Source organism: Cupressus sempervirens, chromosome 1 (genome assembly GCF_028749045.1).
Source record: "Cupressus sempervirens isolate cs-2001-9-10 chromosome 1, ASM2874904v1, whole genome shotgun sequence".
In the NCBI taxonomy this organism is placed as follows: domain Eukaryota; kingdom Viridiplantae; phylum Streptophyta; class Pinopsida; order Cupressales; family Cupressaceae; genus Cupressus; species Cupressus sempervirens.
In genome coordinates this window covers 545,113,459-545,132,356 of record NC_143118.1, presented here as the reverse complement: position 1 = coordinate 545,132,356, position 18,898 = coordinate 545,113,459, and the positions used below count along the sequence as shown (strand labels likewise).

The following is an 18,898-nucleotide window of genomic DNA, read 5'->3' as shown; positions in this document are numbered from 1 at the left end:
GGTTTCTAACATTATTAATAAAAACTAAGTTCAGAAGTTTCTTGCTTTCAGTTGTTAATTGCTATCTGTTTAATTTCTAATTCGAATTACAAAGAGATTTCCTTTTCTGAATATGGTTGAAGCTACTGTTATTTACGAATAAAATTGTTAAGTTATCACATCCTCACCCAATTGTCAGTCGCAAACCCTTTTTTTTTTGACAAATTATCACAATACACATTGGTACCTTTAGTGGCCTTTCGAGTAAGGAACATCTCAGTTGATACATTGATGGAATGATTATACATCAATATGATCATTGATAGACATGGTTGATAACTTGATACTTTAAAAGTTTAATTGTTTAAGTCTTAACTTTTCAATGTTTTCATTTTTTTGAAAGTTGATGTTTTTCATTGTCTCATTTGATTTATTTCATGACTTACTAATGGTATTGTAAGTACTTAGATGATGATTGAAAGTGATTATTTGAATCATCTTAGATGATTGAAAATGATGCTTTTTAGAATTTTCTATGACGACTCAATTAGATGCTGATTGCTATGCCCTATGATCATTGATGAATCAATATTTGATGAAAGGAATTGATAATTTTAAACTATGTTGCTGTGATGAATGTAGAATTGATGAATACATTTGAAAATTCAGATATATATATATATATATATAGCCGTCCCCTGCCGTCCCCTGTTCTTGCAAAAAAGAAACCGTCTCGCAAACTCGTTTCCCCGTCCTCCGATCCCCTCGTCCTGGAAACTTGGAGTAACATAACAAATATTTGCATCGCCATTATTAGTCATTTGGAGTTTGCAAGCATATCTCTTTTAGTTTGGCATTTTGGAAAGAAATCAGACTTTAGATCTACAATATATCCCTTGTGTGCAAAGTGTTTGATGAAATTCTTAGGTTAGAAATCAGGAAATTAAAATCAAAATTGCAAGGGATATTATAGTGGTATTAGAGCTTGCTTGCAAAGTGTTTGACGAAATGTCAAACAATTGAACTAGAGAAGAAATTGGTGTTTGACGAAGTTATAACCAATTGGGGATATTATAGTACTTTTCCTTCTCAATCTATATACTTTTTCAAATCCAAGGTTACCTTTGAGGTAATGCCAGACTCCCTCCAAAAATGATATCAACCTTTTGACCTCCTCACACAAGGTTGCCTCTAATGAAGTGACAAACTCTCTCTTTGTATAGAAGGATACTCATAATCTCAACCATCAAATATATTCTCTTCAAGACCCTCACTTTATCCAGCCTAATCATTAGATCACTAATAAATTCCAGATCATAGCTTCTTTGGAGCTACTGTCATAAGATTAAGTCTACACAATATTTGGTAGTAGGTATAAAGTACCAACCTTGTTTTTTTACAAGAGCATCCTCAGACATAAAGAAAAAGATCAAGGCAGATAACTCTTATAGTACATATGGAATTACAATTAAGAGAGAGAATATGAGTAAATAAATGTTATATTTAAAGCTAATGAATACTTATTTGTGCATCCTTGATACAAGTTGCTTTAATGAACGCCCATATGCATCAAATCGAAGGATGATTCAGATTTGAAACTCTGATGATGTCTCTTCCCTAATATCTTCCCTTTTTAAAGATGGTCAAATGGGACTGAAACATTGGTTATTGCCCCCCCCCGCCCCTGCTCCCCACAATGTAAAATTCCCACTCATATCGTTTCAGCAATTCTACAGCACATCAGATATGAGAAACTTCTTTTTATTTATAAAGTTGTTTTTCTATGGACACGGATCACATTCCAGAAGGACATAGTTCTTGCCAAATGAGCTCAATTGATTTAGCCCAAGTAATTCAGCCCTCACAACTCTACAATTGCTACATTCAAGAATAATGTGGCCTTCTCATTAGTGGTTTGAAGATTGTGATGAATTGGCAAGGAAATGCTTTGCCAGAAAATATTAAGCACATAGATAACAACCCAATCTCTTCCTCTCAAATTCTTTGCACTGTTGTCCTTAGAAGCAACACAAGGTTTTATAAAAAAAAATAAATCGCAACACTAATAACATGTCAAGGAATGTTCATGCCCATGGACATGGATGTGGATGCTTTTGTTAGTTGAGAAGACAATGTAGGTGTTCCTAATAACAGTGGACATCAAAACAAAGGCTAATACTTCACTATCTCAAAAAATATAATAAGGTCATGGGATTGCTCAAGATATTACTTACTCCACACAATAATATCACAAGGACTCATCATAACGGCCCTAATTTGGTATCAAAATACTGATTTATCATAGAGAATATCAAATAACCATGTGGTGGGAGGATGCTAGCAAGAAAAATTAATATTGGGTCTCCCTTATTATACTCCCTTGATATTTAGGGACAATTAATCAAATTCTTACAAATCTCAATTCCTGATTTCACTTTTATTTGTGTAATAACAATGATAGAATTGGAATACAAATATAATTCTCTGTTCACAATTTTCCCATACACAGATAGATTATCTTCTTCTTCATTATTTTAAACATGGATGGTCATTAAGTTCAAGATCTTGCACAATCTTTCGAGTTGATCTTTGTTTACTTTATCTGTCATTAATTATTGTCAAATTGCAATGCTCTAATGTTGTTGAAAGGCTCCTCTACGAATTGTTAACAGTTTCTAAATTCATCATCTGATATGGAGGGTAAGGGCATATCAAATATGATGTGGTGAGGTATTAGTTGTCCACTGTATTCATGACTATCCAGTCACCTTTAATCTGATTTTAATATTCGATCTTGTGATCTATTATAGTATCCTTAGAAATTGAGGGTATTGTTTTTGTACTTGATAAAATGCTATATTCACAATATACTTGTATGCAGATCCACCGCTTATGAATTAATACCTGACTAAGAATAATAGTTCATATGATCTTTCTTTTATTATGCTTTTATGTTACATAATTTCATATCTATTTATGATAGATGTAATGGCTCTTATTATTAATATTATCCTCTTATCATCAACTTCATCCCAAACAATTTGTGGCCATGGTAAAGTATCTTCCTGCTGCTGTGAATGTATGACAAATAATCATGGTGTGTTCTGTAGTGTGTTCTCGTCTACCTTAATGTTTCTTGTGATTCTGATATATTCTGTTTCTTCCCCCGTTTTTTTTCTGATGTTATATTCATGCATAGCCGTGCAGTCATATAATTGCCCCTGTTATATCTGTTTGATACCTCCATTCTCTATGATTGGCTCATCTACCATATATGTATTTCATCTCATGTTATTCATTGTTATTCCAGCGGCTCTTGTGATGATTCGCAATACAATTTATACTTAAAGAGGTGTGTTTCTTGTTTAAGAAATACACAACAACACTGATGATACATTTGTTTGGCTGTAGAAATGCCCTTCCATATATAGCCGATGTTCCTTTTATTGTTCATTTTCTGCGTATGGTGAATGCTAGGGGTTGTAAGGTTCCTTATATATTGACATCCAATAAAGGTGTTGTATTCTAAATTCTATATTTCTTCCACCTTGTGTCTTTACACACCCAATACAGGGGATTTGATTGTGTCAGCTAAGACCCCACTTCAATGGGTTATGAATGTGCGTTGATGTATCTTGTTATTGAGCGTTTGTCTCCACTTAATTATTTTATTTGTTTTGCTGCTGACTGGGATTCAATTGTTATTTTCTGAATCCTGTGTTCCTATGCGTCCACCAATACATATCGTTTAATTCTAAGGGAAACAATGATGAGTTTATCTCTTTCAGAATATTTGTGTTCTTATCTCCATCTGTCATGTCCCCACTCTAGCTCAGTCTAACAGAGACATGTGAGTCAGCTTATTATGGGGTCTTGTAGGCTGACAGGGTTGGATAGAGACCCAGTATGGTTATTCAGTGTTGGGGATTTGGTTTTCTGGTGGGTATTGATCAGTTGGGTGACGTTCCTTGTTTTTAGGAGGCAGTTCCTACATTTATGGGGTTCATTCCTACTTTTTAGGAGGTATGATCATGCCTAGGGCTGGGTTTCCATGAGATGACCCTTTGGGTTCAGTTTCAGAGGGATAGGGCTTGTTTCCTAAATTTTAGGAGCATCCCTAGATTTTAGGGATGAGATTGCCAGAGGATCCTTGATTTCCGACTTCAGTCACAGACAGGTGATAGGATGATTTTATGGTTTGTGATGTCAGTTGGGCAGTTTGTGGCTATTTGGGTTATATTTTTTATATTTCCTAAGTTAGCGTTTAATATTTAAATAAGGCTAAGTTAATAGCCATTTTGGAGTAATAAGGGAATTTTGGCCTCATCTGGATGCGTATCCCATGTTATGATAGCTCGTTGGAAAGGTCTTGAAATTCTCTAAATCTTCCTCTTTGGTCTCAGGGCAATTCGGTGAACGGATTTATTAATATGGTGGAAAAGGTCATTTTCTAGTGACATGGTCACTTTAAAATAAGATTTAATTCATTTTTTATAGCCAATGCCAATTGGGGGCCACTTTAGGGTTCGAATTGCTTTGCAAGGCGTTATAAGGAGATGGGTGCCATTTCTCATGATTATGCATATTTTTCAAACACTTCTTTTTAGATTTTCTCTGCTTGAGCGATTTGCATTCTGGGACACAAATCCCAGGGTAATTGCTGGCTGGGACGTAACCCTCAGCAGCATTGGGTATTGGTTTGTCAGTAGTTTCAACAGTATTTAGGAGGAAGGTAGACGCCACTTCAGCTTGGGCCTACAGTTTGTTTTGTTGGGCATGTTCTTTGGCGTATGGGAGGTGAATTCTAGCAGCCGTACACTGCCATTTCTTGCAGCCGTACTCTGTCATTTGCAGCGCTTGGATACATAGAAAAATCGGTTACTCAGCAGTAGATTCTTGCATCTTATCAGCCCGTTTTCATCAGCCAGTTGTGGCGTCATTGTTAGAGGAAATGTACTGGATCTTTTATTTGGCTCTATAATTCAGAGATCTGCCTGGTACGATTTGTATCAACTCTGACTTTACTGCATATTGTTATTTATTTTCAGACTCTTTTCTTGCCATTTGCTACTTCTCATTTTTATGTGGAATAATCATCAAAAACACAAAAACAAACAAACTCTTCTGCATTTCCGTCTAGTTCTACAAGAAAACATTAATAAACAGGAAAAAACAAAAATAAAATAGATCTACAGCAGATTTGCAGCAGAGATCCATCAGGGATCTTTCAGTGGTATCAGAGCTTACATCTTGCCAGCCTGTAGGGTTTGTGAGAAATTGTCACAACAGATTTTGGCATCTGGGTATTGGATAAAAGTTTTTGATAAATCATTTCAGCATCTGGGTAGTCACTAGTTGGTGGATTGAATTCAAATCTATGCATCCTGGTGGAGAAATACACAGATTCTACGAGCGCAGGAGAAACCAGTGGCAAGCAGAGGCCGCTAGAGACGCACAGATACTAGCTATGGGTGAGGCACAGGGTGCTGCTGGTGATGGCATGCCTACAGAGGCAGAAGAAAGAGAGATGATGCGGACCCTATTCACTACTCAGCCCAGGATCGCTCAAGCTCTAGACAGGTTACAGGATACCTTGGAGCGTTTGGAGATGGGTGGACACAGAGGCAGGCAAAGTAGATCAGTTTCAGTGGCTGGTAGTCAGCGCAGCCATCAGTCCCATTCTTCAGTTGGGAGCTCCCTTCATTCCAGTAGGTTGCATCGCCATCGTACACCTACTACGAATAGGCCATTGCTTCCCCAATTCATACCAGGTGAACGGCCAGCGCAGGTGGAACCACTAGAACTGGGGTTTCAGGAGTCAGTTTTGGCGGCCACAGCTGAGTGGAGAGCTCTACCTCCTGAGGTTAGGGACGTTTTCCCTCTTCCCCAGTATTGTGCACAGCGTAGAGATACCACCAGGTTCAGGGGAGATCGTAGTAATAGACTACCACAACAGCAGCAGAATTATGACCTCAATAGAGCTATTGTGAAGATTACATTGGCCCCATATAATGGCTCAGGAGACACTAGTGCACGAGCTTGGGTCCACAAGCTGGACATATACCTTTCATTGAGGCCCGTGCCTGAGCATGAGGCTATTCAGTTTGCTGTGTTGCATTTAGAGGGGATTGCCTATGATTGGTGGCACCATGGATTGGTCACCCAGGATCACGCCTTAGTTCACTCCTATGCTGAGTTCACCGAGCGACTCATTGCACGATTTGACCGTAAGGATACAGAACTTTATTACAGGGAGTTGGCTCACCTTAAACAAACTGGTCATGCAAAAGCCTATATTAATGAGTTCCAGCATATTGCAGTTATGGTACCGGATATGCCCCAGAAACGTAGTGTGATGTTGTTCATTGAGGGTTTGCAGGATAGACTAAAAGGATTGGTATGTGCTTTCCAACCAACTACTCTTAAGGAGGCTATTGATGTGACATTGAGATTGGATACTGTTCCCACTTCTTATCAGGCAGATAAGAAACCATTTAGAGATTCACGGCCTGCACAGAAGGCCAATACGACATAGAACAAAGGAGGGACCTCATCTAAAACTCCTTGGATGAATCAGGAGACGAGGAATGAATTGAGGAGGAAGAAGTTGTGTTTTACCTGTAAAGAACCATGGGAACCAGGACACCGTTGCATGGGTAAGGGAAAGGTTCATTTGATTGAGGTGACTTTTGAGTTAGGGGATGAGGAGGTTCCTGATACTGATATTGAGGATAATACAGAGGATGTTGAGCAGTTTTCGACACAGTTGGAGTTAGACACCGTTGAGCCTGTGGCATCAACTAAAGTAGTTATGGCTACCCTCTTCAGTTATCCTAAGTTTCATGCCTTCCGGTTGAAAGGTACACTTAAGGGTAAGCGGATCACCAGTTTGGTAGACACAGGTGCTACGCATAACTTTATTGATCAAAAATTAGTTGAGAGGCGTGGCTTACAGTACGAGGAGTTTGGTAGTTTTGGAGTGAAGGTGGCTGATGGTGCCATTTTGGGTTGTACCAAGCAGATTCCACAACTTAGTATTCAGATGGGAGATTACTTTGATTGATGACTTCTATGTGCTTCCTATAGAAGATTATGATGTGGTTTTGGGCATGCAGTGGTTAAAGGGTATTGGGCATTACATTATTGATCACCACTGTATGCAGTTAGAGTTTCTTTTTGGTGGGCAAAAGGTGATTTTTAGGGCAGTGTCAGATGGTGGACCCAGGGAGGTGACTTCTCGTAGGATGGAGACCATCCTTAGGCATAATGATGTGCTTTGGGCTACACACTGTTTGGTTAAATCCAAAACACCCATATCTTAGGATGGCCATGTATTTCATGTGGACATTCAGTCAGTGATGGATCATCACAGTAGAGTGTTTGGTGATATACCTCTTGGAGTGCCACCAGAAAGAGGGTTTGAGCATGGTATAGAGTTGGAGGATGGAGCGAAGCCAGTGATTACTACCCCATACCATCATCCTAGAGCCAATAAGGATGAAATTGAGAAGACTATTCATGAGCTATTGGACATGGGTTTCATTCGACCTAGGTCCGGCCCCTTTGCTTCTTCTATAGTGCTTGTTAAGAAGAAGGATGGGACTCTACGGATGTGTGTAGACTATAGAGCTTTGAACAAGAAGACAATAAAAAACAGATTTCCCATTCCGCGCATTAATGAGTTGTTAAATGAGTTACATGGGGCTGTCTACTTCTCTAAGATTGATCTTCGTTCAGGTTATCATCAGATAAGTGTACGAGCAGAGGATGTACACAAGACCGCCTTCCGTTGTCATTATGGGCACTATGAGTTTCTGGTAATGCCTTTTGGCCTTACCAATGCACCAGCTACTTTCCAGTCCTGTATGAATCATATCTTCAACAAGCAGTTGAGGAAATCGGTTCTAGTGTTTTTTGACGACATATTGATTTACAGCAGTACTTGGGAGGACCATCTCAGACATCTCGAGGAGGTACTTAGCATAATGGAGAGTCAGTTTCTATTTGCTAAGCTTTCCAAATGTGAGTTTGGATTGGGGAAGGTGTTATATTTGGGTCATGTGATCAATGCTGAGGGAGTGAAGGTGCATGAAGAGAAGATTCAGACGATTCAGAATTGGCCTGTTCCTCGGAACATTATTGAGTTACGTGGGTTCCTTGGATTGTGTGCTTATTATAGAAGATTTGTGAAGGGTTTCTCACAGCTGGCAGCACCTTTGACAGATCTCACAAAGAAAGGATCGTTCAGATGGACAGAACAAGCACAGGGGGTCTTTGATAGACTCAAGGAGGTTATGAGTACTTGCCCCGTTTTGGCACTACCTGATTTCTCATAGCCATTTGTCCTGGAGTGTGATGCGTCGGGCTTGGGTATAGGAGCGGTGTTGATGCAGAATAGACACCCCATTGCCTATGAGAGCAGGAAGTTGCAAAACAATGAAAAGTTGTACTCTACCTATGATAAGGAAATGTTGGCTATTATGCATGCGTTAGCCAAGTTCAAACAATATCTTGTTGGCAGTAAATTTGTGGTGAGAACAGACCATAACAGTCTGAAGTATTTCCTAAATCAAACAGAGCTCAATGATCAACAACAAAAATGGGTTAGCAAAATTCAGGCTTATGACTTTGATATCGAATTCATAAAGGGGAAGAATAATACTGTGGCTGATGCACTCTCTAGGAAACCTTCATTGGCTGCCCTATGTTCATTGAGCGAGATTTCAGCAGATTGGAAGGCTCAACTTTTAGTTGAATACTCCAAAGATCAGCATGCTTGTGAGATTATGGAGGGATTGATAGTGGATGACAGATACAGTTTGGTAGATGATATTATCTACTATAAAGACAGGGTTTACCTTGTTTGGGGTTCTTAGTTGAAGGAACAAATTTTGCATGCTCTCCATGATATTCCTACAGCCGGACACCCAGGATATGGTAAGACTTATAGGGCGGTACGTGAGAAGTTCTCTTGGAAGGGTCTCAAAGATGATGTTTTACGCCATGTCCATGAGTGTATGACTTGTCAGCAGAACAAGTCGGAGCATACCTACCCAGCGGGATTATTGCAGCCCTTGCCTATACCGGAACAGAAGTGGACAGGGATCTCCATGGATTTCATTATAGGTCTTCCTCGGGTTCAGGGGAAAGATTGCATCTATGTTGTTGTGGATAGGCTAATGAAGTATGCCCACTTCTTTCCCATTGCATTAGATTTTACAGCATCGCAGGTGGCTGAGCTGTTCTTCAGGGAGGTGTTTAGACTTCATGGTCTTCCCAAGACCATTGTGAGTGATAGGGACAGAAGATTCATGAGTTCCTTCTGGCAGGAACTTTTTACACTAGCTGGTACTTTGTTAACACCTAGTACTAGTTACCACCCTCAAACGGATGGGCAGACAGAAATAGTTAACAAATGGGTTGAGGGATATTTGCGTAACTATGTGTCAGGGCAGCAAAAAGCATGGGTGCGTTGGCTGCATTTGGGCGAGTATTGTTATAATACTACGCATCATATGTCCATTGGCATGACGCCTTTCAAAGCTCTCTATGGATATGAGGCATTATCTTTCACTGATTTGGCATTTGGTGATAGTAGAGTTCCCTTGGCTCAAGATTGGTTACAAGAGAACCAGGATGTCATGAGATCTCTTAGGGAGAATTTGCAGCAGGCCCAAAATTAGCAAAAGATGTACGCTGACAGGCACAGGATTGAGAGGGCATTTGAGGTGGATGATATGGTCTTTCTGCGTTTACAACCATATCGGCAGAGCACCCTAAAAAGGGGGGGAGCTGAGAAGCTCAAACCACGTTTTTATGGTCCAAGCAAGATACTCAGGCGAGTGGGAGAGGTTGCATATGAGGTTGAATTACCACATGGCAGCAAAGTTCATAATGTATTTCATGTATCTTGCCTGAAAAAGGCCCTTGGACAGCATATTATAGTTTCACCCGAATTACCTCCTATGGATGAGGAAGGTAAATTTATTTTGGTCCCTGATGAGATTCTTGAGGTGAGGGAACGACGGCTGAGAAGCAGGGTGATTCGAGAGTATTTGGTTCGATGGAGAGATCTTCCCATAGAGGATGCCACCTGGGAGGGTTAGAGCATTTTACAACATCCTGCATTACAGTTGCTTGTGGGAAAGCATCTCCGAGAGGGGAGGACTGTCATGTCCCCGCTCTAGCTCAGTCTAATAGAGACATGTGAGTCAGCTTATTATGGGGTCTTGTAGGCTGACAGGGTTGGATAGAGACCCAGTATGGTTATTCAGTGTTGGGGACTTGGTTTTCTGGTGGGTATTGATCAGTTGGGTGACGTTCCTTGTTTTTAGGAGCCAGTTCCTACATTTATGGGGTTCATTCCTACTTTTTAGGAGGTATGATCATGCCTAGGGCTGGGTTTCCATGAGATGACCCTTTGGGTTTAGTTTTAGAGGGATAGGGCTTATTTCCTAAATTTTAGGAGCATCCCTAGATTTTAGGGATGAGATTGCCAGAGGATCCTTGATTTCCGACTTCAGTCACAGACAGGGGATAGGATGATTTTATGGTTTGTGATGTCAGTTGGGCAGTTTGTGGCTATTTGGGTTACATTTTTAATATTTCCTAAGTTAGTGTTTAATATTTAAATAAGGCTAAGTTAATAGCCATTTTGGAGTAATAAGGGAATTTTGGCCTCATCTGGATGCGTATCCCATGTTATGATAGCTCGTTGGAAAGGTCTTGAAATTCTCTAAATCTTCCTCTTTGGTCTCAGGGCAATTCGATGAACGGATTTATTACTATGGTGGAAAAGGTCATTTTCTAGTGACATGGTCACTTTAAAATAAGATTTAATTCATTTTTTATAGCCAACGCCAATTGGGGGTCACTTTAGGGTTCGAATTGCTTTGCAAGGCGTTATAAGGAGATGGGTGCCATTTCTCATGATTATGCATATTTTTCAAACACTTCTTTTCAGATTTGCTCTGCTTGAGCGATTTGCACTCTGGGACGCAAACCCCAGGGTAATTGCTGGTTGGGACGTAACCCTCAGCAGCATTGGGTATTGGTTTGTCAGTAGTTTCAACAGTATTCAGGAGGAAGGTAGACGCGACTTCAGCTTGGGCCTACAGTTTGTTTTGTTGGGCATGTTCTTTGGCGTATGGGAGGTGAATTCTAGCAGCCGTACACTGCCATTTCTTGCAGCCGTACTTGCAGCCGTACTCTGTCATTTGCAGCACTTGGATACATAGAAAAATCGGTTACTCAGCAGTAGATTCTTGCATCTTATCAGCCTGTTTTCATCAGCCAGTTGTGGCGTCATTGTTAGAGGAAATGTACTGGATCTTTTATTTGGCTCTATAATTCAGAGATCTGCCTGGTACGATTTGTATCAACTCTGACTTTACTGCATATTGTTATTTATTTTCAGACTCTTTTCTTGCCATTTGCTACTTCTCATTTCTATGTGGAATAATCATCAAAAACACAAAATCAAACAAACTCTTCTACATTTCCGTCTAGTTCTACAAGAAAACATTAATAAACAGGAAAAAACAAAAATAAAATAGATCTACAGCAGATTTGCAGCAGAGATCCATCAAGGATCTTTCACCATCTCCTTTCCAGTTCAGGCTATGTTTCTCTATGTTCTTCTAAATATTTATCTTCTCTATAATGGTCTCCACTCGTTCCGAACCATCGTCTCGAGGTAGTCATCTTATATGATTGAATAGAAATCTTTATTGGTTTGCGGCTCTGTCTTAACTTGTTTGCCCATGTTGTCGTTTTGATTCATGCAGGCTTCCTTATGTGATCTCCCTTCATATTTATTTCCTTCGATTGTGGTCATTGTTTCTAGATCAATATGAAGTAGTGAATCAGAAAATTTTCCGTTCACTGTCAAATCAGATTGACCCCATACACATATCTTCAAGCTATAGACAATTTAATAAAATATATATTGGTGTCTGATGTATGCGAAGATTTTCTACTCAGTAATAACTGCTGATGCTTATAGTATCAATGACGTCAATATAGAATATTGCTGGAGCCTTTGTTGACCGTAGAAATCTCCATTTTGGTATATTCCTTTGTTTTTTTCTGACAAGACTCAATATTAGACTCTTCAACATCTTTGCATTCCCTTTGTTTGTACGTTGACTGTAATGCTTAATGCATGTGATGCTAGTCTGATATAGTTGCCATGATGTCCATTGTTTTGTGACTAGCTTCCCAATGATTGGCAACATCTGTTATTTCCATCCCCTTCTTTGATTCTATTTTTACACTTGCAGTCTAGCTTTGATACCATGTAATTTTATAGTATCGTTTTCTACAAATGTAATAACACTACCATTTATTTCTGTGTGTTCCAAATGCAGATTTGAATGTCATATAAATATGAGAAGAGGAGACATGTCTCTATATGGTAAATTATAAGTTAATCATCATTAGATAATATATTAACAATAATATCTATAAACATAATTATATGTAACTATATATATATAGAGAGAGAGAAAGAGAGAGAGGGCGAGAGAGGAGAGTTTGTCTAATTGATGATCAACCAATGACCATATAAGGATTATCTCTAGGTCCATTCATTCCAACTGAAGCTATAACATTAACATTTATGAACTAATGGAATACATCAATGACCTTAAAAATAGATAAATTTAGTGAGGGTCAAGACAATAATTTATTTTGTCCCTTTTATGCAGGGCTTTTTGGGTTTAGAATATGGAATAGTGAATCTGATTAACTAGATCCTTTCGTAAGTGATTGTTCTCTCTCTGTCAGAATGGATGTTTCTTATGATTAATATTATTTGTTTCTTTTTTTGTAATGCTATGTTTCTTCTCTTTTAAGATTTAATTGTTCAAGTATCTTACATTATTTCAATCTTATTCCTCCTGAAACCTGTTTTATTTGACATTACAATTATTATAATGCTTATTTTCCTACTTTGATTAACAAACTAACGATAACATTTTTTGATTATGCAGTCTATTTCAAGACGCGAAGCAGAGCAGCGACTAAGTGAGGTTAGTTGTGGCTTTGTGTAACACAGTTTGTATGCATATGATTCATCTTTTAAGTATCTTTGGTATGAGGTTTTATAAATGCTATAATCTTGTTCAGGGATTCTCAAAAATGGAAGAGCTTTTTCAGAATAATGGAGGAGCAGTAGATGATCTCTTGAACATTGCAAAGGTAAATTATTCTCAGTTTTGTTGCCATGTTTGTTTTTAAAATTGCAAAATCCTCTGCAAGATCTATATTCGAAGGTGAATTGTTTTCAGATTTGCTGCTATACTTGATTTTAAAAAGTAAAATTTTTGCAAGCTTTATGTGCAAAGGTGAATTTGTTTCTATGCCTGATTTCTAAAGTGGAAAATTGTTTCTAAGATCTTATAGGCAAGAGAACATGGTATGATGATAAATGTATTTTACTAATTTGACATATTTTAACCAATTTGTGGTGATTCTCTTACCAGAAATTACTTTCTGTTAAAGGGGATATAGATGTCAGGATGAAAAAAATGAAGAAAAGAAGGCAATCTATTAGTTTCCACAAGTGACCAGAAAGTTAAATGCTAAATAAATATATTTAATTTTTTTTACTGCAACTACATATAACATTCTCTCAATTTGAAGACCCGTTTTGTAGATAGTATCAGACTTTGATCTATGATTTCAGCTTCTAGTCACATCTGTGATCTGTGAATCTTGCCCATTGTTTTGATCTTCACTTAACAATTTTCCTTTCAACTCTACCTTTTATGGGAAATCTGGTCTCCTTAGTTTAAACTTTAAACTAACACTGGCTGATGAATATCGTGTTTGATTTACTTTGGCCTTATTATAAGATCCTACAACTTTGTGATAAATTGATCTGTCAGAAATAAAATGGTATTGTGCATAAATTTGAAATGATGTTTTAGAGAACAGGCTTGCCTGTTCTTTGACCTGAGTTTGTTTGGAGTGCATGAGTCTCGGCTCCCTTCTTGAGATATTTAGTAGCTGTCACAATACATTTGCATCTTGCATCTTCTTGTGGCTGGTAGATCAAGCGTTTTGCTACAGATTCATAAATCCAAATGATTAAGATTGTAAGGAACCAGAGTTCCATTTTATAAAAGCTTTTACATTACATTTAAGATGTCTGATGATGCTCTATTGAACCATATGAAGGAGAATGCCATCCACATTGGCCATCATGATCATCTGTTTTGAAATGTAGAGAAGGCCCATTTTAATAATGTACATCAATATTTATCAAGGGACACAGAAATCTCATGATCATGAATGAGGGCAAAAGGCAAAAAACGAAGTAAGCATATGATATTTCACAAAGCACTTATTTGTACTTTTAAATTGGATGCAACAATTTGTCTCCATTAGTAATATTTCCACAAAAATAAAAGGGTTGCAAGAAGGCCTAACAGTGAACAGCCTGCAGATTATTGTGCCAGCTGTCCACTTCTAGGCCTTTCCACAACTGTTTTAACTTTTATTTCTTTGGAGATATTATCAAAGCCTTACATATGGTGTAAGTCAATGAACTCATTTGAAGAGGACTATCCAATATCTCATAGATGCTAAAAAACATAGTTACTAGGCAACATGAAGTATGTGTCTAAAAAACATAGTTACTAGGCGACATGTATCACTTTTCTATTTTAAAATAAAGCTGGAGACACATGCTTTAGGACAACTTACACACACATATATGGCTGTATATATGATGTGTCAAAATATCTATGATTCGCCATGGGGATTGTGAGTAATTTTGCTATTCTAAAGTAGAGCTGGAGACACGTACTTTAGGACAACTTAGACACACATAGATGGCTTGTAGAATGGAAATATCCCTCAAGTTTCACAAATACAGAGATATGCTAATCACATAGAATAGTTCAATTGATACATATGAAGTAAAAACCTAACATATACCATTCATACCACAGTACCAGTAGGCAAGGAAATGATTTCTTTATTAATACCAAAAACAATGCCTTGAGGAGGAACTGCTGAAGGTATCCCCTTCTTCTTGACTTTGCTCTTGTCGAAAGTCTCGTCCTGCCGGTGTCTCGGGGTTTTTGTATCCCAACTTCCTTGTTGGTGTCTCAGAGATGACCAAATTTGCTATACCTTCAATTGTATTCTTGATCAATCCTTCCTGGATTCTTGTGGAATCCCCTTGTCCTTTCTAGTTACGACATCTCTCCTGCTACTGCTGGAGACATAGTATCCTCAAGGCAACTTCTTCCTCAGTTTCTTCTCCTTGTGCTCGCCTGGGATATATATTTGGAATCAGGGGCATGAATCGTTTTAATGTTTGTTTCCCTTTTTGGAATCTTCACGTTCGTCGCACTCCCTCGTTCTCCTTTCCACAAATTGTTGTAGTACTTGTTGTCTCCATTCCCTTTGTGTCTTTGCTCTTTCCTCTTCCACTCGTAACAAATTTCATGCTAACAGGTGAGGGATCTCTCCCAGGAGATCGTATGTTGCCGGTGGCACAGAAAGTTCGTCATGTTAGTGTAGTTTTTTATTTTTCCTATTTTGCTAGGTTTTTCCTACACTTTTAATAATCTCACTTAGGTTAATAAAGCATGTCTTATTAGGTGAATGGTTGTGAGGTGTCACCTTCCTACATGTGAGCATCCATAGCTATCTTGGGAAGATACTTTGCTATCTTTAGTCCAATAGATGGTTGCTCCTCATTGGTTGGTGTTGCCACCTCCTCCCTCTTCCTAGCCTATATAAGCATGCTACTTGGCTTGTATTTGTATCTCTTTTTTTTGCGTCCTCTTAATGCTATTTTGCTTCCAGCATTTGCATTACTCTCTTGGAGACTAACTCTATGATGCTATTTTGATTTTGTATCATTTGCATTTATAGTTTAGATATTTACTCTTTGCACTAGTTTTCTGGGTTATTAATCTTTTCAGATTCTAACATGGTATCAGAGCTTTTTTATGTGCAAGAGTAGATTTTAGTTTCCTTATTTGAGAGATTCGGGGGGGGGGCGGGGGCTAATAAACTTTATTGTGTTTTTTTGAAAAATGAAGTATGCTCTTCTCTTGCATCTTTGGATGATCCTGAGAATCAGAAAAGTTTTGACAAAAACGGTTTTTCTCTGGGGTTTCAATCTCAAATCTGACAACCAACTTGCATATTTGAAGTTTTCAATCAGTATTGTAGGTTCTAGCATACCATTGATGGACTTAGGAAGCTGATCCAACATTTGCATGTCATATTTTGGTTGCTAGGGTCGTTTTTTAATTTTTGGAGCCGTTTTTTACTGTTAAAGGCGTCCAATTTACACTACAAGAAAAACGCTTTCTGGGTTTTGTTCGCAGCCCCGAAAAACCATCTGGGTATCTTTTAGATTTTGCATGCAAGCTGTATATTTTGCAGAATCGAGCATGCAAAGCTACAGCCATACCTCTCTCCGTTGGCAGTCGCAGATTTGAACGCAGTTTTCAAATGTCTCATTCTTGCTCATACGGACTCCGATTTTGATGATTCTTGTTATGAACTTGACTATTTTTTTGTGCTCTATCCACTAGTGGAGTTGTTTTTTGATTTTCATGCATGAATTCTTCAGAAATTGCAGATTCTCAGCCGTGACTGTGCACAGTTCTCGTTTTGAAAACTTCGGAGGATCATAACTTTCTCATTCGACCTCGTATCGAGGCGATTCTTGTTTTGAAAGTGCATGATTTTTCGAGTAGATCGCAGTGGTGCTATTTGTTTCCTTGATTATTGTGCCCAAGTTTCACTTTTACTCTTCATGAGGGTTTGTAATGCATTGAAATCAAGACCACTAAGTATTTCTTTCTAGTGGTAGTTGTAAATGCACTAAAATAAAGTGCCAAATCATATTTCTTTTGGGGGGGTTCTTTGATTGAGTAAAGAGGGGGGGGCATTGTCGTGGCTGGGTTATCTTCTTTCTAGCATTTCTTCTCTGCATTTCTTCATCATGGATCAAACAAATATGCCCATCCTAACTCCATACAATTACTTTGAGTGGAAATCACGCATGACAATTCACTTAAGGAAAGCTGGATTAAATAGGATAACTATGGGACTTGAAACTGAACCTGCTAAAGATGAAGATAAGCCTAAGTGGTTTAACAAATGTGATGAGGCATTTGGAACATTGTGTTTGTCTGTTTCTCCTGACTTGCTATTTCACATTGAGTCTTTGGATGCACCAAATGAAGTATGGACAAAGCTAGAAACACTATTTGACACACAAGATTCAATGAGGGGTCATATGTTGGAAAATGAATTAATTAGTTTGAGTCCAGGCAATTTCAACACAATCCAAGATTTCTTCACCAAATTGAAATCACTAAGGCTGCAGTTAAAACAATGTGGAATTGAAAAGAAAGATGAACAACTGATTCTGAGTATTCTCTCTAAGCTAAGTTTAGAATATTCTGTGTTTGTCTCTACCTTCTATGCTACTAAGGGTGCACTTGGTACTCAATTCACCATGCCATATTTAGATGATTTTGCTGTCAATCTCACTCGAGAATAGGACAAGCTAATCTAGATGGGCATTCTTAAGTCCTCTAAGTCACATGCCTTGGCTGCCAACCAAGGCACAAAAGAACAACAAGGACAAAGTAGTAACAACAATAGTAAGGACAAGAAACAAAAGAATAGCGAGGAGAAGAAGGATGAGATGTTGGTTTCTTCAAAAACAACTATTGATACACCATCTTCCAAGGGTGATAAGCCTAAGAAAGAAAAGGTCAAATGTGCCTATTGTAAAAGACTTGGTCATGATGAACATAAATGTTTGCAGAAACAATTTGATCACTTAACATACATTCTTGAGAAGAATAATATCAGTGTTCTTGAGTCTATCAAACAAAGTTCTAATGAAGGGTCTAACAAAGAAAAAGAAAATAGCAAGGGGAAAGGAAAGGGCAAGGCCCTTTTTGCAGTTGCTTCCTCACCATCCACTTGGGTTCTTGATTCGGGTGCTTCACACCACATGGCTTCATCTAAGGAAGAACTTGCATCCTTGGAGCCGTGTACTATGCCTTCTATTTTGATGGGTGATTGCACTCTTGTTGAGGTGTGTGGGAGAGGGTCTGTTGATGTGGAGGATGACACATTTCATGATGTTCCTTATGTACCCTCATTGTCAACTAATCTCCTATCGGTACACCAGATCACTCACACAGGTTTAGGCAAGCGGGTTGAGTTCACTCCTGATTTAGTGGAGATACATGAGTTGCACAATGATTCTACAGTTGCTGTTGGGAGAGCAGATCATCAGTCACGACTTTATATGTTTTCTCACTTTGTTCCTGATCCTCCTTTGACTCTTGAATCTTTTAGTATATAAATATAAGTTTGTTGTCTTTAGAATGTATATACCAAGAAGGCAATGCAACTACACTTGCAGCGATCTGAGAAAATCAACAACTGGGTCCTATCAAGAATCCACAAGATCTCAATCGCAAAGTAACGGATTGAGGTGCAAACCAAGGCGAAGGTTCAACTTGATGCTAGGAATATGCCATAAGGTGCACAATGGCTAAAGATTCAAACTAAAGGAACTCCATAGAGAACACTGAGGTTGGCAGAACAAATACAAACAAGAGCAAATTGACAGCTTGATAAGAAATTATTTGAAACTGCGAGAGTCAGAAAATGAGCAGAAAAGATTAAACCAATACAATTGTTGCGAGTAGGTAGAAGATACATATATCATCATTCTATATATGCATATTGAATAGCTGTGAAATCAGTCTTATATGCCCAAACAAATATGTGTACAATACTATTTGGAGACTAATGTGAATAAGATTCATATAGTAGTAAAAAGAAATTAAATTTACTAATTAATTAATCAAATCTCATGTGATTATGATTAATTAAATTGAAAAGGCATGAAGTTTGTAAG

The 18,898-nt window shown here is 38.3% G+C and overlaps 1 protein-coding gene across 2 annotated transcripts in view; it reads left to right on the top strand.

The window, feature by feature from the left end:
* The window catches only part of PDE318 (P-loop containing nucleoside triphosphate hydrolases superfamily protein), a 201,633-nt gene that overhangs the window by 129,658 nt on the left and 53,077 nt on the right, over positions 1-18,898 (top strand). For both annotated transcript variants that reach the window (XM_089830202.1, XM_089830198.1), the window contains exons 7-8: positions 12,972-13,010; positions 13,108-13,179. In XM_089830202.1, coding sequence (XP_089686328.1) covers positions 12,972-13,010; positions 13,108-13,179 — 111 coding nt within the window. The remainder of the gene's footprint in view (positions 1-12,971; positions 13,011-13,107; positions 13,180-18,898) is intronic.